This window comes from Corapipo altera, unplaced genomic scaffold (assembly GCF_003945725.1).
Source record: "Corapipo altera isolate COAL_440 unplaced genomic scaffold, ASM394572v1 61, whole genome shotgun sequence".
Lineage (NCBI taxonomy): Eukaryota > Metazoa > Chordata > Aves > Passeriformes > Pipridae > Corapipo > Corapipo altera.
The window spans coordinates 7,762,028-7,778,120 of record NW_020884910.1 but is presented as its reverse complement, the minus strand read 5'-3'; the positions used below and the strand labels follow the sequence as shown (position 1 = coordinate 7,778,120).

At 40.4% G+C, this 16,093-nt stretch overlaps 1 protein-coding gene across 4 annotated transcripts in view; it reads right to left on the bottom strand.

Moving 5' to 3' along the window:
- Positions 1-16,093, bottom strand: part of FAM131B (family with sequence similarity 131 member B) — a 33,673-nt gene that overhangs the window by 13,300 nt on the left and 4,280 nt on the right. For 2 of the 4 annotated variants that reach the window (XM_027653455.1, XM_027653456.1), the window contains exon 2: positions 981-1,090. In XM_027653455.1, the coding sequence (XP_027509256.1) occupies positions 981-1,090 (110 nt within the window). Of the gene's footprint in view, positions 1-980; positions 1,091-16,093 lie in introns of those variants that run through there. The other 2 variants (XM_027653457.1, XM_027653458.1) reach the window with 2 other exon arrangements.

The window sequence follows — 16,093 nt, the reverse complement described above, 5'->3', positions numbered from 1 at the left end:
ACCAATTCATAGTGTGTTTCCTTCAGCTGGGAGGACTCACATCTCAACAACTTGGTTTTGGGGATGTGGACACAGGAAAATTTAGATGAGTCAGTTACACCTATTATATCCATTCATATAAATCAAGATGTTCACTGAGGTGTAGTTTATGCTCATTGACTTTTAGATCTGCATTTGATTTAACTGAATCTTCCACACAAGATGGGGCCCAACAATTTCTGCCAGGATTCCATGAAACTCGAAGTTTCTTGAAGTTATATTCCAAGCCAAAGACATATAAAAAGGAAATAAAAATATTGATACATTAATATTTTTTAAGGTTTTGCAAATTGTATGTTATTTTTTTAAGGTTATTTGTGAACATTATTTGTGATTCTTCAAATATTATGAATTTAAAATAGCTTTGGTATTTTTATTAATCATCATTGCATGCACTAAACTTTACAAAGCTGAAAATTCAGGTATCTAAGAGTGCAGAAGCTGCAGTAATTCAGAACAGCAAATGAACCAGCCCTTGAGATACTGCACGGTAAATCAATTGGTTGGGAGTTACTAGTGAATGCAGCCCTAAAAATCAAAATGTAAACAAATCAAAAGATTTTATGGCTATGCTGCAGAAGCTGGGACAGACATAGTGCTGGACATTTCAACATTAATCTGTATTCAAGGAATGCAGACCTACAGGCTTGTGAGAACTGTCACTGTTTATTCCACGTTGTGTTCCACTCCCATCATGAGTGGCTAAAAAGCACTTTCATTTGCAAATTCTTACTCACTATGGATCTTGTGAAGGAGTGACTCAACTCTACTCAGTGCAAGCCAAACTACACAGGTACGAAAGTCTGGTGCTCAGGTGCTCATTGGCATTCTGGTCCTCTCCCAGATGATGCCTCAGTGATGCACAACACGCGTTTCTGACCTCACAGAGAATTCAAATTTTCTGATCCCCTTGGGTAAGTAGGTCTGGGACACGCACTTACCTCAGTGGAAGGTCGATGGAAGCTGCTTCCATGCAGTGAACTCGTGCTGTCCATATTGATTTGGTCCACATCTTTCAGTCCCTTCCAGTCTACTGCAATCACCTCATTTCCTGTGGGAACACATCTGGTCAGGCTTCTGAATGCCATTACAATTTGTTCTATCAGTCTTAAGCCAACTCAGCTAAGTAAACAAGAGAATCATTGAGTTTAAGGCCACAATAGCCTCAAATCAGATATTTTGTTTTTAATCAGACCACATGTACATCATCAACTATTATATTTCTCACAGCTATCTCCACATGAAGACTAGTCCCTTGTGTTTTTCTCAAGCATAATGTATGCTTGGCTAAAGCACAGATTCATCCAGTCATGATGTGTGACTGAAAAAGAACCAATTCTTTTGATATTCCCTTCCAATATTAAACCATCATCACTTAAAAAGGTATTTCTCCATTATAATTTTAATTGGTCTGACATCAACTTAGGGCTGCTGGAGCCCTTGCTTTGCCATTCTTAGCAAGATTAAAGACCTTCTTAATACCTGCCATTACATTTCAAATTTTAAATATCAATAACATAAAATACAAATGATAAAATTTAATTAAGATTAAAAAATTAAAGAACATTAAATTTAAAAAGCAAAACTAAATGCAAAGAAGCACACATAAATAGTCAGCCAAGTAACCAGGACTGCTCTGTGCTGTTAGTGATTTACTGTGCCTTCAGCCTTTGCGCCATCCTCAAACTCTGCTTAGAATTATTTGCTGTCATGTCAGAGAGGAACAATTGTACTGTCTTTAAACTTGAGCCTTGCTAGAACCTGGCAAGAAATATAGCTCCCCAAATGATCATTTATTCCTGGGATCAATTCAGCAATGTCTAGTCTATTTGGAATGCCACTGAATGTGAATGGTTCTATTTCCATCAGCTTTTAGCTTTTTATTTACTCTTTATAGCAAATTTCTCCTCCACAAACATATGCAAACTCCCTTGCTCATTCTAGCAGCTCTGCCACATTTACATAGTTCTCATCACTGCACTTCCCAGGTAGAAATCTTCTGACAGGCAAGAGATGCTGTGCTCCACCCCACATAGGTCTGCACTTATGAGTGGGAAGCCTGAGGCATTCGTCAGCTAAAATTCAAAATGCAAAAAAATAATTTGGTCCCCTAGAAAGGCTAAACATGGCGATATGTAAAATATCAGAAAGCAAATGTTATTTGTATACTGTGGTGTCCACCACTCCTTCACATCTCAATTTTCTGCTGTACAAAAATTTCTCCTTTCTGAAAGAACTAAGAGATATTTTTCCCTTCACTTCCAAAGTGTGTTTTTGTTCACCAGGATTATTCAAACCAAGTGTTTTAATAGCATCCCCCATATGCTTCTAACTAGGCTGAGTAAAGTTGCAGTTAAAAGAAACTTAAAAGAAACTTGAAAGAAAAAGGATTCCTGTACTGTATTCTACAAAGGTGAGCATAGAGGTCAGACACAGACAGACTTCGGGAAAAGGCAGGACACAGGTATGATGAGCATGACAAAGACCACCTCTCAAGGTTGTGATCCACTTAACTGATTTTCTTGACAAGCACATGCATACATTTGGACTCACTGAGCTGTTGGTGACTGCACTGCCGCTGATCAGAGTGGCAATCTTGAGACTTGGGCATTTTTGTATTCAAGCGAGAGGAGCAAGGTCTTAACAGGCCACTCATGAGTTGCCTATTTCCAGCATGCCTGGAGACCTCTTAGATCTGGGGTCCAAACAAATCTTGCAAGGTTGGAAATATCTCTGGCAAGGGGAAATGCCAGGCAGAGCTGTGAAAGCCCAACTGACAGTCCCAGGCACATCAGCTGTAAGGTTTGGTTGCGGCTTAGAATGGAATTTGGTCTAAGGGAGTAAAGGGGAGAAGAAGGGGGCACTGTCAGGAAATGCAAATCTAGGGAGGACAGGTACGGGAAGGAGCAGAGGGGTTGACTGTGGTCAGGTTGAGTTGAGGGATCAACAGAGGTCAGCGGGAGGATGAAACCGCAGTGAAGAGCAGAGCAGGAGCCTGTCCTTGCAAGCTGGGATCCAGCTGCCTTTTTCTGTCTGTGCTCCTTCCCTCCACCTGCAACCCTTCACACTAGAACGGGAGAGCTGTGGTATTCCTGCCACAGACCTGACCAAGGCAGGGATGATGGGGAGGCAGGAGAGATGCCACCTCTCCAGAGCAGAAGGCAGCTGTACAGAAGCCTTTAGTGCAGGTAGCAATGTCACGCCTGTTTTATCTGTTTACCTGAGGTAGTTTCCCTGTACTCGCAGCTGTTTCTGAACATAACACTGTGGCCCTTCTGTAAGTCTACACAGACATCCTGGGACACATCACAGTCTGCAGCATAGCTCTAGGAATGCACTGCAAAGACACCCCCACCCCTGTCAAAGAAACAGAGCAACCTCAGGGAGCCTGGTGCTCAGCACATGTGTCTTGACAGCCCCAGAATTTGGCAAATGACACGCAATCTTTGCTCTCAATTCTGCAAGCTCACTAATGGTTTCCTTGAAGTGTTAAGACTGTGGAAAATATTCCAAGAACCACACAATGCTTTGGGTTGGAAAGGGACCTTAGAGATCATCCAGTTCCAACCCCACTACCGTGGACAGAGACACCTTTCCCTAGACCAGGTTGCTCAGAGCTGCATTCAACATAGCCTTGAACACTTTCAGGGATGGGGCATCCACAGCTTCTCTGGGCAGCTTGTTCCAGTGCCTTATCACCCTCACAGTAAAAATTTTCTTCTTAATATCTAATCTAAAGCAATCCTCTTTCAGTTTAAAGTTATTCCCACTTGCGCTATCCTTCCATGACCTTGTAAAACGTCCCTCTCCAGTTTTCAGGCCCCCTTTAGGCACTAGAAGGTGCTACAAGGTCTTCTCAGAGCCTCCTCTTCTCCAGGTTGTATACTAATATTATTCTGGCAGATGGTGGCATCAAATGGTTGAAGAACAATAACATCAAACAATTATTTGTCTCAAAGTCCACACCTGTTCCACAATAGTAGAACTAAAGGCCTACAGAATTTTATTTATGACTGGTTTTCTCCACTTGAAATAGCTCATCCACCTAGTTCAGGGAAAAGAATGAGTAATACGTGATTTTGCATGCTCCATAAAGACTGAATAATTATTGAAAATAAATTCTTGATCTAAATAGTTTCATAGGTACTAAGAAAGAAATATATTGAGAGAAAATAACTCTTTAACATCTGTTAAATGCTTTTAAATGCAGTAATATCTGCTGAAGAGTTACAACATCACACACTGGCTGAAAAGAAAATCCCTGTGTTCTAACTGGTGTTGGGCCTGGACCAATGTTACTTTCTCTTATTGAAAGTCGGATAAAGGTTACTGGGTTTTTTTCTCTTCTGCTAGAAATAGCAAGAGCAACATTAACCCACAGACACGAAAGATCAAGTTCTGCTCTGACAGATGGAAGGAAAAAAACATGGAAAATCAGGAAAAAAAAAAGTATGGACAGTGAAGTAGAAAAAGAGAAACTGAAAGCAGTACACAGCATTGTTTTTATCCAACTTCTTGTCAACTTCTTTCTACCATCAATTTGTATGGGTTTTTTTCTTTTGTAATGGTACGTTTCTTCTCCAATATAATTTATTTTCTCTTATCCATCTTCCATTCCAGCTTCTGCTAATAATCATGACTAGTCCTATGATCAATCACCTCTTACAGAACAGTATTTGCTCTACTCCACACAGAATTGATAAGCATTTTAAAATGAGTGGGTCATAAACCTAATTTTAAAGTGGGATTTTTACAAACACATCCTATCAAATTTCTCATTTAAATATTCTGAAATGAGATGATGAAAGTTGAAAGATAACTGGGTTTCTGATTTCCTTGTCATTGTTTCTGTATGGTGTGTACAGAAAGGATATAGAGGGAATTCATTTTCATTAAACTCTTAAGAGATGTCTTCATTTTATTTAAAAATTTAATATGTGTTTTGAGGGTTTTTAACATCATAAATTCTGCTCTGGAAGACTCAGTAGATGACTGAAGAACAAGTAGGAAGCTGATTACATGAAGCAATGAGAGAAAACCAAAGCAGTTGAAATACATAAATATATTAAGACATTATGGCAGATCATTGTTGCTTTGTATTTTTTAACATAAATTAGATAAAAACAACCTCTGAAAAACACTCATCAGAAAAAGGTGTCTCCATTACAACTAAAGTAACATTCCAACTCAAGTCATTTTAGCCTTTGGGGGAAAACATCATCCCTCTTTCTCTTACATTACTGTTAAGGCAAAAATCGAGATTTATTTTTAAATCTAGCCTTTCTAAATAATAGAGATGAAAAACACTCAAAGGAGAAAAAAATGGAAGAAAGAAAATACCCTTTTCCCTACTTTTTGTTTTGTGGGTTTTCTGAGCATCACAAACTCTCAGAAACTAGAACATGTATGTACCAAGTGTTCCCCAAGCAAAGTGACCATTTTGATGAATGCACTGGAAAAATCCAAGAAACCATCTGGATGACTGTATCCTACCTTGCTGATATAGTATAACTACTTTTTTTTCCCTATTTCATTAGTTCATTTTGCCACATACTTTAATTTACCATGGAGACACAGAATTTCTTAGTTAGACATATTTTCAGTTTCTTTGCATTTCTGTGATCATAAGAAATTCACTTTGGTTTGAATTACTCATTACTTAATCTAAACGAGTCCATTCTCCTTGGGTTTCCTCTTGACATTTTCTCAATTGCTATCACCACTGTGCATTCGCTGATACTATATTTGGTACCTGTGCCTGTATTTTGTTCATTTAACAAGGTATACATTTGAATCAGGCTTCTGCATCTATGACTTTAATCTGCCTCTATAGCCTGTAATAATCTGTTGTGTTGTAACTTTTGTGCTGGATATTAATCATCTCCAACTTGTCTTCTCTATTTTGTTCCACACTTAAGTAGATCAGTACAGTTTTAGAGACTTAAATTTTGGGTTTTCCTTTTGGACATCACACTAGTGAAGATGAAAACTGTATACCAAATATGTATTTGTGTCATTTGCTTTCTGATGTGTCATGCCAATTAATGTAAGAAGAAACATATTAATTAAACAATGACTTTCCAGCACTGCTATTATCCCCTGTTAGCACACTTTCTTCTATTTCTCAAATTTTACTTTCCAGCAGAGAGTAGAAACCTTATCATTTGATATCAGTAGCCAATGTTAATGTTGGTAAAGATGAATATTTAGAGTACATGATTCATTATTCTTTTTCATTCCCTTCTTTTCCCTGAACAACTAAGAAAACAACAAATGTAATTGCAGTAATTATGATCAGTCTGTAAATTGTTCTTTCCCTGGTACCAATTTTCATGATACTTGTGGGAGTGTCTGTCAAACACAACATCACCATGTCTTGTCAAATGTGGTTGAAATTAAAGCAGCTGAAGCTACTGGGAAGGACTGACAGATGGATGGATAGCATAACCATAGAAACCTTTTCCTTCCCTGCATGCTTTATACAAAGCCAACCAAAGCTAGCTATAAGGTCAACATCAAGGAAAGGATAAACCTCTGTGAGGCAAACAGTCCCTGAGGTGAACCTCCAGTGGAACTATTCAAATTCTCTCAGGTAAAGCAGAGAAATCAATTCACCTGAGTTATTCACAACTCCATAAGTATTCCAGCTTGTACTGCATAAGGAAACATAAAACTTAGTTAGCTGTTGTTGGCACCTACCAACAGGGTCACTTGTCGAAGAGGACCAGAAAAAAAACCTGTTTTCTTGGATGAGACAGGACTGATCATCAGCTCAGCTGGTGTTCACCAAGGCAGAGAAATGTCTCAGTCTCCACAAAACAGATGTCTTGGAAATTTTTGACAAAAAATGAAAACACCTACAGCTCTGAGATGTCTGTAAGAAGAGGAATCAGATGAGCAGTTCTCAGGATCTTTGCTTTGGATTTGGATAATTTCAATAGTTTTCCAGACCATTCTGCCTCTTTCTGCAGGTAGGTCCCCTTTTTAGAGCTGTTTAGGAAGTAGAATTAATGAACAAAATCCAACACCAACATTTTTCTTCTTGACTGGAAACATTTTCAAACCAATACTAAAGGCTACTGCATATCACATCCTTGAAACTACGAGGAGATGAACAGAGAGCATAATGCTAGACACAGGCAGTTCTGTCCTGAGAAGCAATCATGTCATTTAAGCTAAGGAGGTACTGCAAAATGAAACACATCCAATTAACACAAATTAAAAAAAAAAGATCTCAAAGCCCTGTCTCATTTGCAGAGCAAGTATCAGCCAGCGTGAACAGTGGTGATGGGTTTATCCTCATTCTTCACTGCCTCTCTGAAGTGCAGAGAATGTGTCCCCAGGGGCCTCATTCAGCACAGTAAGTATGAAAACGTCAATATGAACCAAGGTAGCAGCCCTTTTTTGCTGGCCTACAGCCAACATTACAGAAGTAATACGCAGCAGGCAATTTCATATGTTGCTCTCCATATGTGTTTAAATTTTAATCTCTCTGTAGCCCGCATGTCACATGGGCACTGTCCTGGAGCATAAAAATACCATTCAATGTGACATCTATGTGCCATAGCTTCATCCCTAACAGTGCGGAAGAACTATATCCAGTATTCCTCAGGAGTCAACCAGCAGGTGACTACATCCTTCTCCACCACAGCCATCGCACACTCAGTCGCAGTCGTCATCAAGCACCTGGTTTTGGAACAGCAGCAATGGTCAGAGCCAGCCAGGAGGCACTGAGACTGCTGGCTGCCTCTCACCACTCTCCCCAAAAACCAAAGTGTGAGAGTTCACAGAGGCAGTGATACCCTAGGCCATGACAGTGACCTCCAAGCCATAGTAGGTTTTCTTCCTGGCAATACAAACCACTCCATGGGAGGCAATGCGTAAAGGGCTCTCAGCAAGGGCTTCTTCATCCTCCTCAAGCCCTTCCAGGTGCTGGGTGTAGAGGTGACACTAACTTCTGCCTCACTCCTTTTCCCAATGTGGTTATTCTCATTAAACCTCCCTTGTTTATCCTAAAGAACCTGGTATTTCCTACCATCTCTCTTCTGAAGGGCTGCAAAGGACAACTCCCTCTGCCAGTGAGTCCTCATCCAGACAGTGAGGCAGGACACGGCCTAGAGAGCTGCAGAGTCCTTTACATTCAGCATCAGGAATCTCTTTGTGCATCCACAGCTCCTCAAGGGACACTTCTGAATTGCCTGCTTTCTGACCCAGGAAAGAGTCATTAACCCTCCAAACAGTGAAGCAGTGGTCACAAGCAGATAGCCCACATATCTGGGGGGACCCCATGCAGGAGGAGAGGGCTGTTTACAGGGAAAAATTGTTACTTCTCATGCCTCCTTCCTCTCTGCATTCATTGTTATCTGAAGACCCAAATCCTCTCCACCGACAGCACTGCATGGGGTTGTTGTGACCCAAGTGCAGAACCCGGCACTTCACCTTGTTGAACTGGCCTCAGCCCATCAATCCAGCCCGTCCAGATTCCTCTGCAGAGACTTCCTGCCCTCCAGGACATCAGTACTCCCACCCAACTTAGTATTGTATGTGAACTTACTAAGGGTGCACTCGATCCCCTTATCCAGATCATTGATAAAGATATTAAACAGGACTGGATGCAAAACTGAGCCCTGGAAGACAGCACCTGTGACCACTTGCCAGCTGGATGTTAATTCACCACCACTCTCTGGGCTTGGCCATCCAGACAGATTTTTACCCAGCGAACAGTACACCTGTCCAGGCCATGAGCAGCCAGTTTCTCCAGGAGAATCCCATACAACCAAAGAATGATTTGGGTTGGAAGGGACCTTAAAGGTCACCCAGATCCAAGCCTCCTGCCATGGGCAGTGACATCTTCCACTAGACCAAGCTGCTCAGAGCCCCATCTGGTCCCACAGACCTGTGTGTGTCTAAGTGGTGTAGCAGATCTCTGACCATTTCCCCTTGGATTATGGGGGCTTTATTCTGCTCCCCATCCCTGTCTTCCAGCTCTGGGTGCTGAATACCCTAAGGACAACTGGACTGACTATTAAAGACTGAGGCTAAGAAAGCATTAAGTATCTTAGCCTTTTCTTTATTCTTTGTCACTATGCTTCCCCCCAAATCCAATAAAAAATTGAATTTTTCCTCAGCCCTCCTTTTATTGCTAATATAGAAACATTTTCATTGCCTTTTATGGTAATGGCCAGATTAAGTTCTAGATGGCCTTTGGACACTCTAATTTTCTCCCTGCACAAACTCACAACATCCTTGTAGTCTTCCTGACTGGCCCACCCCTTCTTCCACTCTCCCTTTTTTCCTGAGTTCCAGCCTAAGCTCTCTGTTCAGCCAGTCCAGTCTTCTTCCCTGCCATCTCATCTTTCAGCACATGGGGACACCCTGCTCCTGTGCCTTTAGGATTTCCTTCTTGAAGAATGTCCAGCCTTCCTGGACTCCTTTGCCCTTCAGGACCTGCCTCCCAAGGAACTCTGTCAAACAGACTCCTAAACAAGCCAAAGTCTGACCTCCAGAAGTCCAAGGTGGCAGTTCTGTTGAACCTCCCTCCTTACTTCTGAGAATCAAAAACTCTATCCTTTTGTGATCACTATGCCCAAGATGGCCTCCAGTCATGACAGCACCCACAAGTCCTTCTCTCTTCACAAAAAAGAAGTCCAGCAGGTGCCTTCCCTAGTTCCCTTACTCACTAGCTGCATCAGGAAATTATCTTCCACACACTCCAGGAAACTCCCAGTCTGTTTCCTTTCTGCTACATTGTATTTCCAACAGATATCTGGTGAGAAAAACTGTTCCCAATCCTAAAAAACCATCAGCAGGGCTTCAGGCGTCCTACCAGACAGAGCACCACAGCTCCCCAAGCAACTGGGAAAAATAAGACCTGCTAACCCTGAGACTGCAGCAGCTGAGCACATCAGGCAGAGCTGCAGGCATAGAGTGCCCAGTCCTGCACCTGCTGGGGTGAGGACACAGTTCACCACCACAAACACCATCACACCCACCCATAATCCTACCCCACAATTTTCCCTGCTGGCCCCGAGGGCATAGGCACCTACATGGACCAACCTTCAGAGGGTACTTACTGTTCATGAGGCCCCTCTAATCCCCAAGGGCTACCCCACTCCCTCTGCTGTTTGTCCTCACATCAAAGGGACAGTCACTGCTCTCTGTCAGGTGAGTGCAGTAATTGTTCAACCTCCTCCCCCTTAAACACAATCACAATACGTGGCTGTAGGTCCACTCATTTTCAGGAGAGAATGAGGAATCCTGGCTGCCAGTTTCTACTTCAAGCTAATTTCATGGACCATTGGGAACATCATTGGGAAAATCCTTCATCAAGCAGAAGGTACTAGTTTCTTCACAGGACCCCCCTAGGTCATGTTTCTTCTGCAGTCAGAGGAAGGTTGGCACATCAAGCATGCCAGTCTTCTGATTCCTCCAGAAATTATTATTAAGATTCTGGTTGCACTTCTCACATCTTTACTGTACAGGTCCTATCCCAAGACCCACTAAATTCTGAGCCCTCTTTATCAACTTTCCCGTTTCTCATCAGGCTGGTTATCTTCAGCCCCAGGAGGAGGAAAAGCCAAGATCTCAGTAACTAACAGTGCTATTTCTATTCCCTTGTTCTGAACAGGGCATCACTAGGCAGTGTTTACCAGTTCCTGAATATCATGGAAATACATAAGTGCTCTGCTCACTGTTTCTCTCTGGTTCCCTATTTTCAAGGTTTTAGCCTGTTAGCCTGTTAACCTCGTACTCTTTTCTTATTTCTTCTTCCCATTCCCCACTCCAGTGACTGTCTTTTTTTCTCTTTGGTTTCTTTTCTTCACTTTTTTCTTCTTTGGGGGAGTAGCGGGAAAGGAGGCATTTAGTATCTGTTTGGGATGGATATCAGCTTGCCCCTAAAGTGAGAGTAGATGTATAAGAAAGAGTATACGAATAAAGGAAATAGCAGTGATATTTTCCCAAAATACTTGTCCTAGCCTGCCGCAACTTACACCTCAGGTAGTTCCTCAGAAAAAGACATCGCCTCTGTATTTAGTCATCTTTAAAGGAGTTTTCTTCTATTCATCTGTTCCCTTTTTAAACTAAAAAGCCTCTTAGTACCCATAGCATCCTATGCCAAGTAGTTCCACAATTTAATTCTGTGTCGCATGAGGAAGCGCTGACTTTTATTTGTTTGAAACTTGTCACTTGCTAGTTTCATTTGATGTCTAGATTCTCTTTAGAAATGGATAATGAAGTATTCTTCCCTCATCATTTTCTCCATGCTGCTCCTATCACAGAGAAAATTCATGATTTTATAGATGTCTGTCATAACTTTCCTTAATCATCTCTTTTTCATACTTGAGAAATTCCTATCTATTTAAAAGGCTTCTTACATATTTGCCACATGATACCTTTGATTGTCTTTGCTGCCATTTTCTGAATCTTTTCCAGTTTGATTATGGTCTGTCTGAAATGGGAATGGACAATTAGGGACAACATATTATATTCAAAATAAGGGCACAGAATGGATTTATGCATAGTATAATGCTGTTTCTCATTTTATTCTCTTATTCTTTCCTTAATTGCTAACATTTGATTGGCATTTTTAGTGATACTAAGCATTAAGTTACACATTATAATCCCAAGATCTCCTTCTTGCATGGTAATAGTAAACTCAGAACCTCCATCATTGCAAATGTAACACTAGAATTGCTTTACCTGTGTGCATCATCTTACGTTTATCCCTCTCAAATTTCACCCATAATTTATGTTATTCGATATTGTGAAATCGAATGACCTAGTAACTCGATATTATCAAATCCTTTTTCAAATCTCTGCATGCAGTTTTTTGCTTGCTTCCCCAAATGACTACTGTTACTATCATACTTTGTTACCTCATTAGATACCCCTCTTTTTTGTATCATTTATGGATATGCACAAATCTGAAAAAAAATATCCCTCTTTCATGCTAATCCTTTTTTCCTACCTTTACCCAGCTCCTTAACAATTTCAGGAACTTCTTTTTGATTCAACAGCAGATTCATGTCTTTAACAGCCTGGGGTGAGTGACCTTAACAAATGTTCTTTGCAAACCCAAGTAGACTATAGTTACTGGATCTCCGTCAATACGCTTGTTGAACCCCTTCTAAGACTTATAAATTGTGATGTTCCTTAACAATAGTAGTGTTAACTCTTTCTCAGAATATCTTATTTGTCCATGCATGGACTAATTCTGTTCTTCAGAGTAAAGTATATTAGCTTGTTTACTAGCCTATAGTTTTTCAAGTCTCAAAAGCATTTTAAAATCTGGCACCACATTATCTACCTTCCTATCTTCTTGCACCAAAGTAATTGGAAAGCATGACAAATAATAATTAGTAGTTCAGCTCTTTCACACTCAAACCTGTCAAGAAGTCTTGTATGAATACCATCTGATGACTTTTTTGTCTACCTGTTCTGCAACCTCACTGAGTCTTTGATTTGAAGCTGATCTGATGCATCTCCAACACGGAAAAATTCCACAGGATAAAATTCCACCACTTCTTCCATGATGAACAGATATAAAACTGTTGGAGTTTTGAGGTTGGGGGGGGTGATGTTGTGCCATGGTCTGAATGTCCCCAAGTCACTTGAAGCCTCTTTAGTAGTAACATCATGCACTAAGTCATCCTAATCATTGCACAAGGCAAGTTACTCTTTCACAGTCTCTCGAATAGCTCCTGAAGTAAACACTTAATCTGCCAGCCTACACGTAGGGTTAACTGAAGTCTCTGTTACTACTGAGTTTCCTGCCTTCACAGGCTCTTTGATCTTCCTCTGGCTGTCACAGCTTTCTGTGACCATCCTGGCCAGTGAGCATAAATGATCAATAGTATAAACCCTAAAACTCTTTTTCCCACGTGGAATGTCAATCCACATGGTCACCATTTGGATCACCAAACTATTTTCTCCAATGTACTTTAGAAATTTTGCACTGAAACTCTTCTGCAAGCCATGTCTGATCAGTATCTGCAGATACAACCACATTCATTCCAGGATATAGGAATTACATTTCCTGTAAAAGTCTAGTATACTCCTGGACTTGAGAACTTGTAGCTTAAACTCAGAGAGAAACATCCTGATCATCTAATCTCACCTCCTTGAAATAAAGAGACGCTAATGGTATTCCCTTTGTTAATTATATTTTCTGCTGTTGTGCTTGAACTAGAGCATTTTTTTTTAATCTTGATTTGTATATGTTCACATGACAGAGGGCTCACCAGAACTCTTGGTAAATTATTCTAATAGTTCAGTATGTTTACCACTTGATTTTTGCCTTATTTCCAATCTGAATGTATCACATCCTTCCACTACATCTTAACAGTTTTCTACTGGGTTGAAAAGTCAGATGACTTTGAGGTAGTTTTTTTCTTCAGTCAAACATTTAAAGACTGTCACCAAGTCACTTCTGTAAGTTTTTATTCAGGGTTCCATGTTTATTATCTGGCCATTTGCAGTATTTCTCAAAGTGATAATAATAGAATTAGACGAAGTAGATGAAAAATAATTTTTTCACAAGTGCCAAATGCAGAGAAAAGATGTCCTCTCCTCCTGTTCAATATTCAGCTCTCAACAGATCAAAGAACCATATCAGCTTCTTTGGCTGCAGCATCACAATAGTAGTTGTTGATTTACTGATTAGAAGTTCTGATACCTATAAGCTTTTTTAGTGTGACTGCTTTCTACCATGGAGTTCTGGTCCTGTAAATACTATTCACGCTATTCATTAAATATATGAACTCATATTTGGCTAGATTGAAATACACACTGTCTGTCAGGCCTCAGTACTCAAAATGAATCAAACTTTCCATATCAGCGATTTATTCTTTTAATTTGTACTTTCATTTTTAGCAGTTTTTCCAGTCTTTCTAGATTCTACCAAGTTTATCAGTATTTTAGATCTCCCTTAGGATTTTGAGCAATATGTTAAAATCACACAGTACTGTCAATTGCATTGAGAGATGTGGGCTCACATAAGAACACAAGTTTTTCAACAGTGATTCTTTCTTTGTTACTATTTTGCTATCTGTTGAATTTTGATGCCCTTAAAATGTACTGTATTCATATGTTATTAGCCAGAGAATCATGTGGTGCTAAACTGACTGCTAACTGATTAGTGTTTTTATCTTTTACCAATCTCATGTTTTAGCTCCATTACCGTGATTGTAGGTAAAGGTACTTTTATCACAGAAGTACTTGGCTGCAGGGAGCCTCATAAAAGTCAAGAAATTAAGTTTGACAGGATCTGTTTTCTATAAACCCATCCTCACTGACATATTGTCCTTCTAATATTTTATTGGGAATTTTATCAGACTGACAAAATTAAGTACCTAGGTCATCTCAGAGAACTTTTAAAGTTGTAGTAACACTCCAGCTTTTCACTTCAAGTTCTTCCTCACTGTTTCAAAACTTCGAAAAACAAAGCTTTGACTTTTGATCCAAGCGCTTAAAAACTCTCGAGTGCAAATTATCTTGAATTGGCTGTTGTAAGCACCAGTCTAAAATCAGGGTTGTTTACTGTTGGAGAGCTTAACCTTATTAAACAAGTTGAAAACTACTTTTTTCTACTTCCCCTCAAGAAAACAGACCTACAATATTTATTGATTAGTTTCATTGTTTCTGCTTCAATACACATCAGTCTATAGAGGTCAGACTCCCAGTTCTATCACATCAAGGAAAAACTATTCGTTACTTCAATTTTTTCATCAGCTCCTTCATAAGTTTTCTCATAATTCTTTTAGATTACTGTCCATAAGAGTTCACAAAGTCAGTATGTTGTTCCTGAGTTCTGTTCCTCAAAATCTGTTGTGTTCCTCAACATCTGTTGTGTTGTACACACATACACACAAAAAAAGTCTTAGGTCAATCAGCAACATGCCAAAGACTGCTTTCTAATACTAATGACTATTGCTAACATACACATACCTTGCACACCTTTTTTAGTACGGTTTCCTTATAAAGCCAGGCTTAGGCAATCATACTATTTGCTAGATGTCTCCCCACAACAACTTTGAAACAACTCACCTATGTTTCAGAAACCCTGACGAGAGAAAGAGAGCTCTCAGAGATGATCAGTTTGTACACTCTTCACGACAACTGGCTGCTAGGTCTGTTCAGATCCTTACAGGTAGAAACAAATTCTTATCCCTGAGCTCTTTACTTGAGTTTTTTAAGTGATCAGATTGAGAACTGCTCGAAAGTGAAAAAGCCAGACTCGGAAGAAATATGAGTAATGAAGTGAGAACAACCTCAAACCAGTCTAATCTGGAAGGAAAGGTATCCTTTTGTCCCTCTGCTCTGCTTGTCTCTCCCCTGGGTAAGAGAGGAACAGTATATCCAGATGCCCATTTCCATGTATTCCCACACTGCCTATAAAGCGGCAGCATCTACATGGAGCTCTGTGCTCCTTCCCCGTCTACCTGTGTGCATGCAAATAAATTAATATATCCCTACTTTCATGACTCAGTTTCCTTCTGCATTAACATTTCCTCTCTGAGGCTTCTCTCTATATTTCTTTTCACTGACTCCCTTACATGTTGAAGGTGGAGGAGGGAGGAACTGGACACTGGGCCTCTTGATATGTATGATGTATGTATGCAGACTGGATGCCTCAGTTTTTCACACTCCAAGTGTGTAGACTACACTTGCCATTCCAGATCTCACTCCACACACCTACAGATCTGTGGGGGGCATGAGTAAGGAGAAAAATGCAGGGGATGTTCACTGCTTGCTCCAGCTGCTTTACCCCCTCTCCTATCAGTCTCCTATCCTGCTCCCACTCTGCTGAATCTAAAGTAGCTGGATTAAAAGTGGGTGGTCTTTGGCTCCACTCCTCCTGCTGTGTATGCTATGAGCCACTCATTTACACTTAGTATAGAACATCCAGTGCGAAAGCAATGTAGAAAGTACGTACTGCTGCCTCTGCAGTATGCTGACCATTACTTGTAGAGGGCAGTCCAGCAAGCCAGGTAGCCAGCTTTGGCCAATCAGATTTGACCCAGAGACTGAAAAATGAAAAGCACTGCCTTTACCA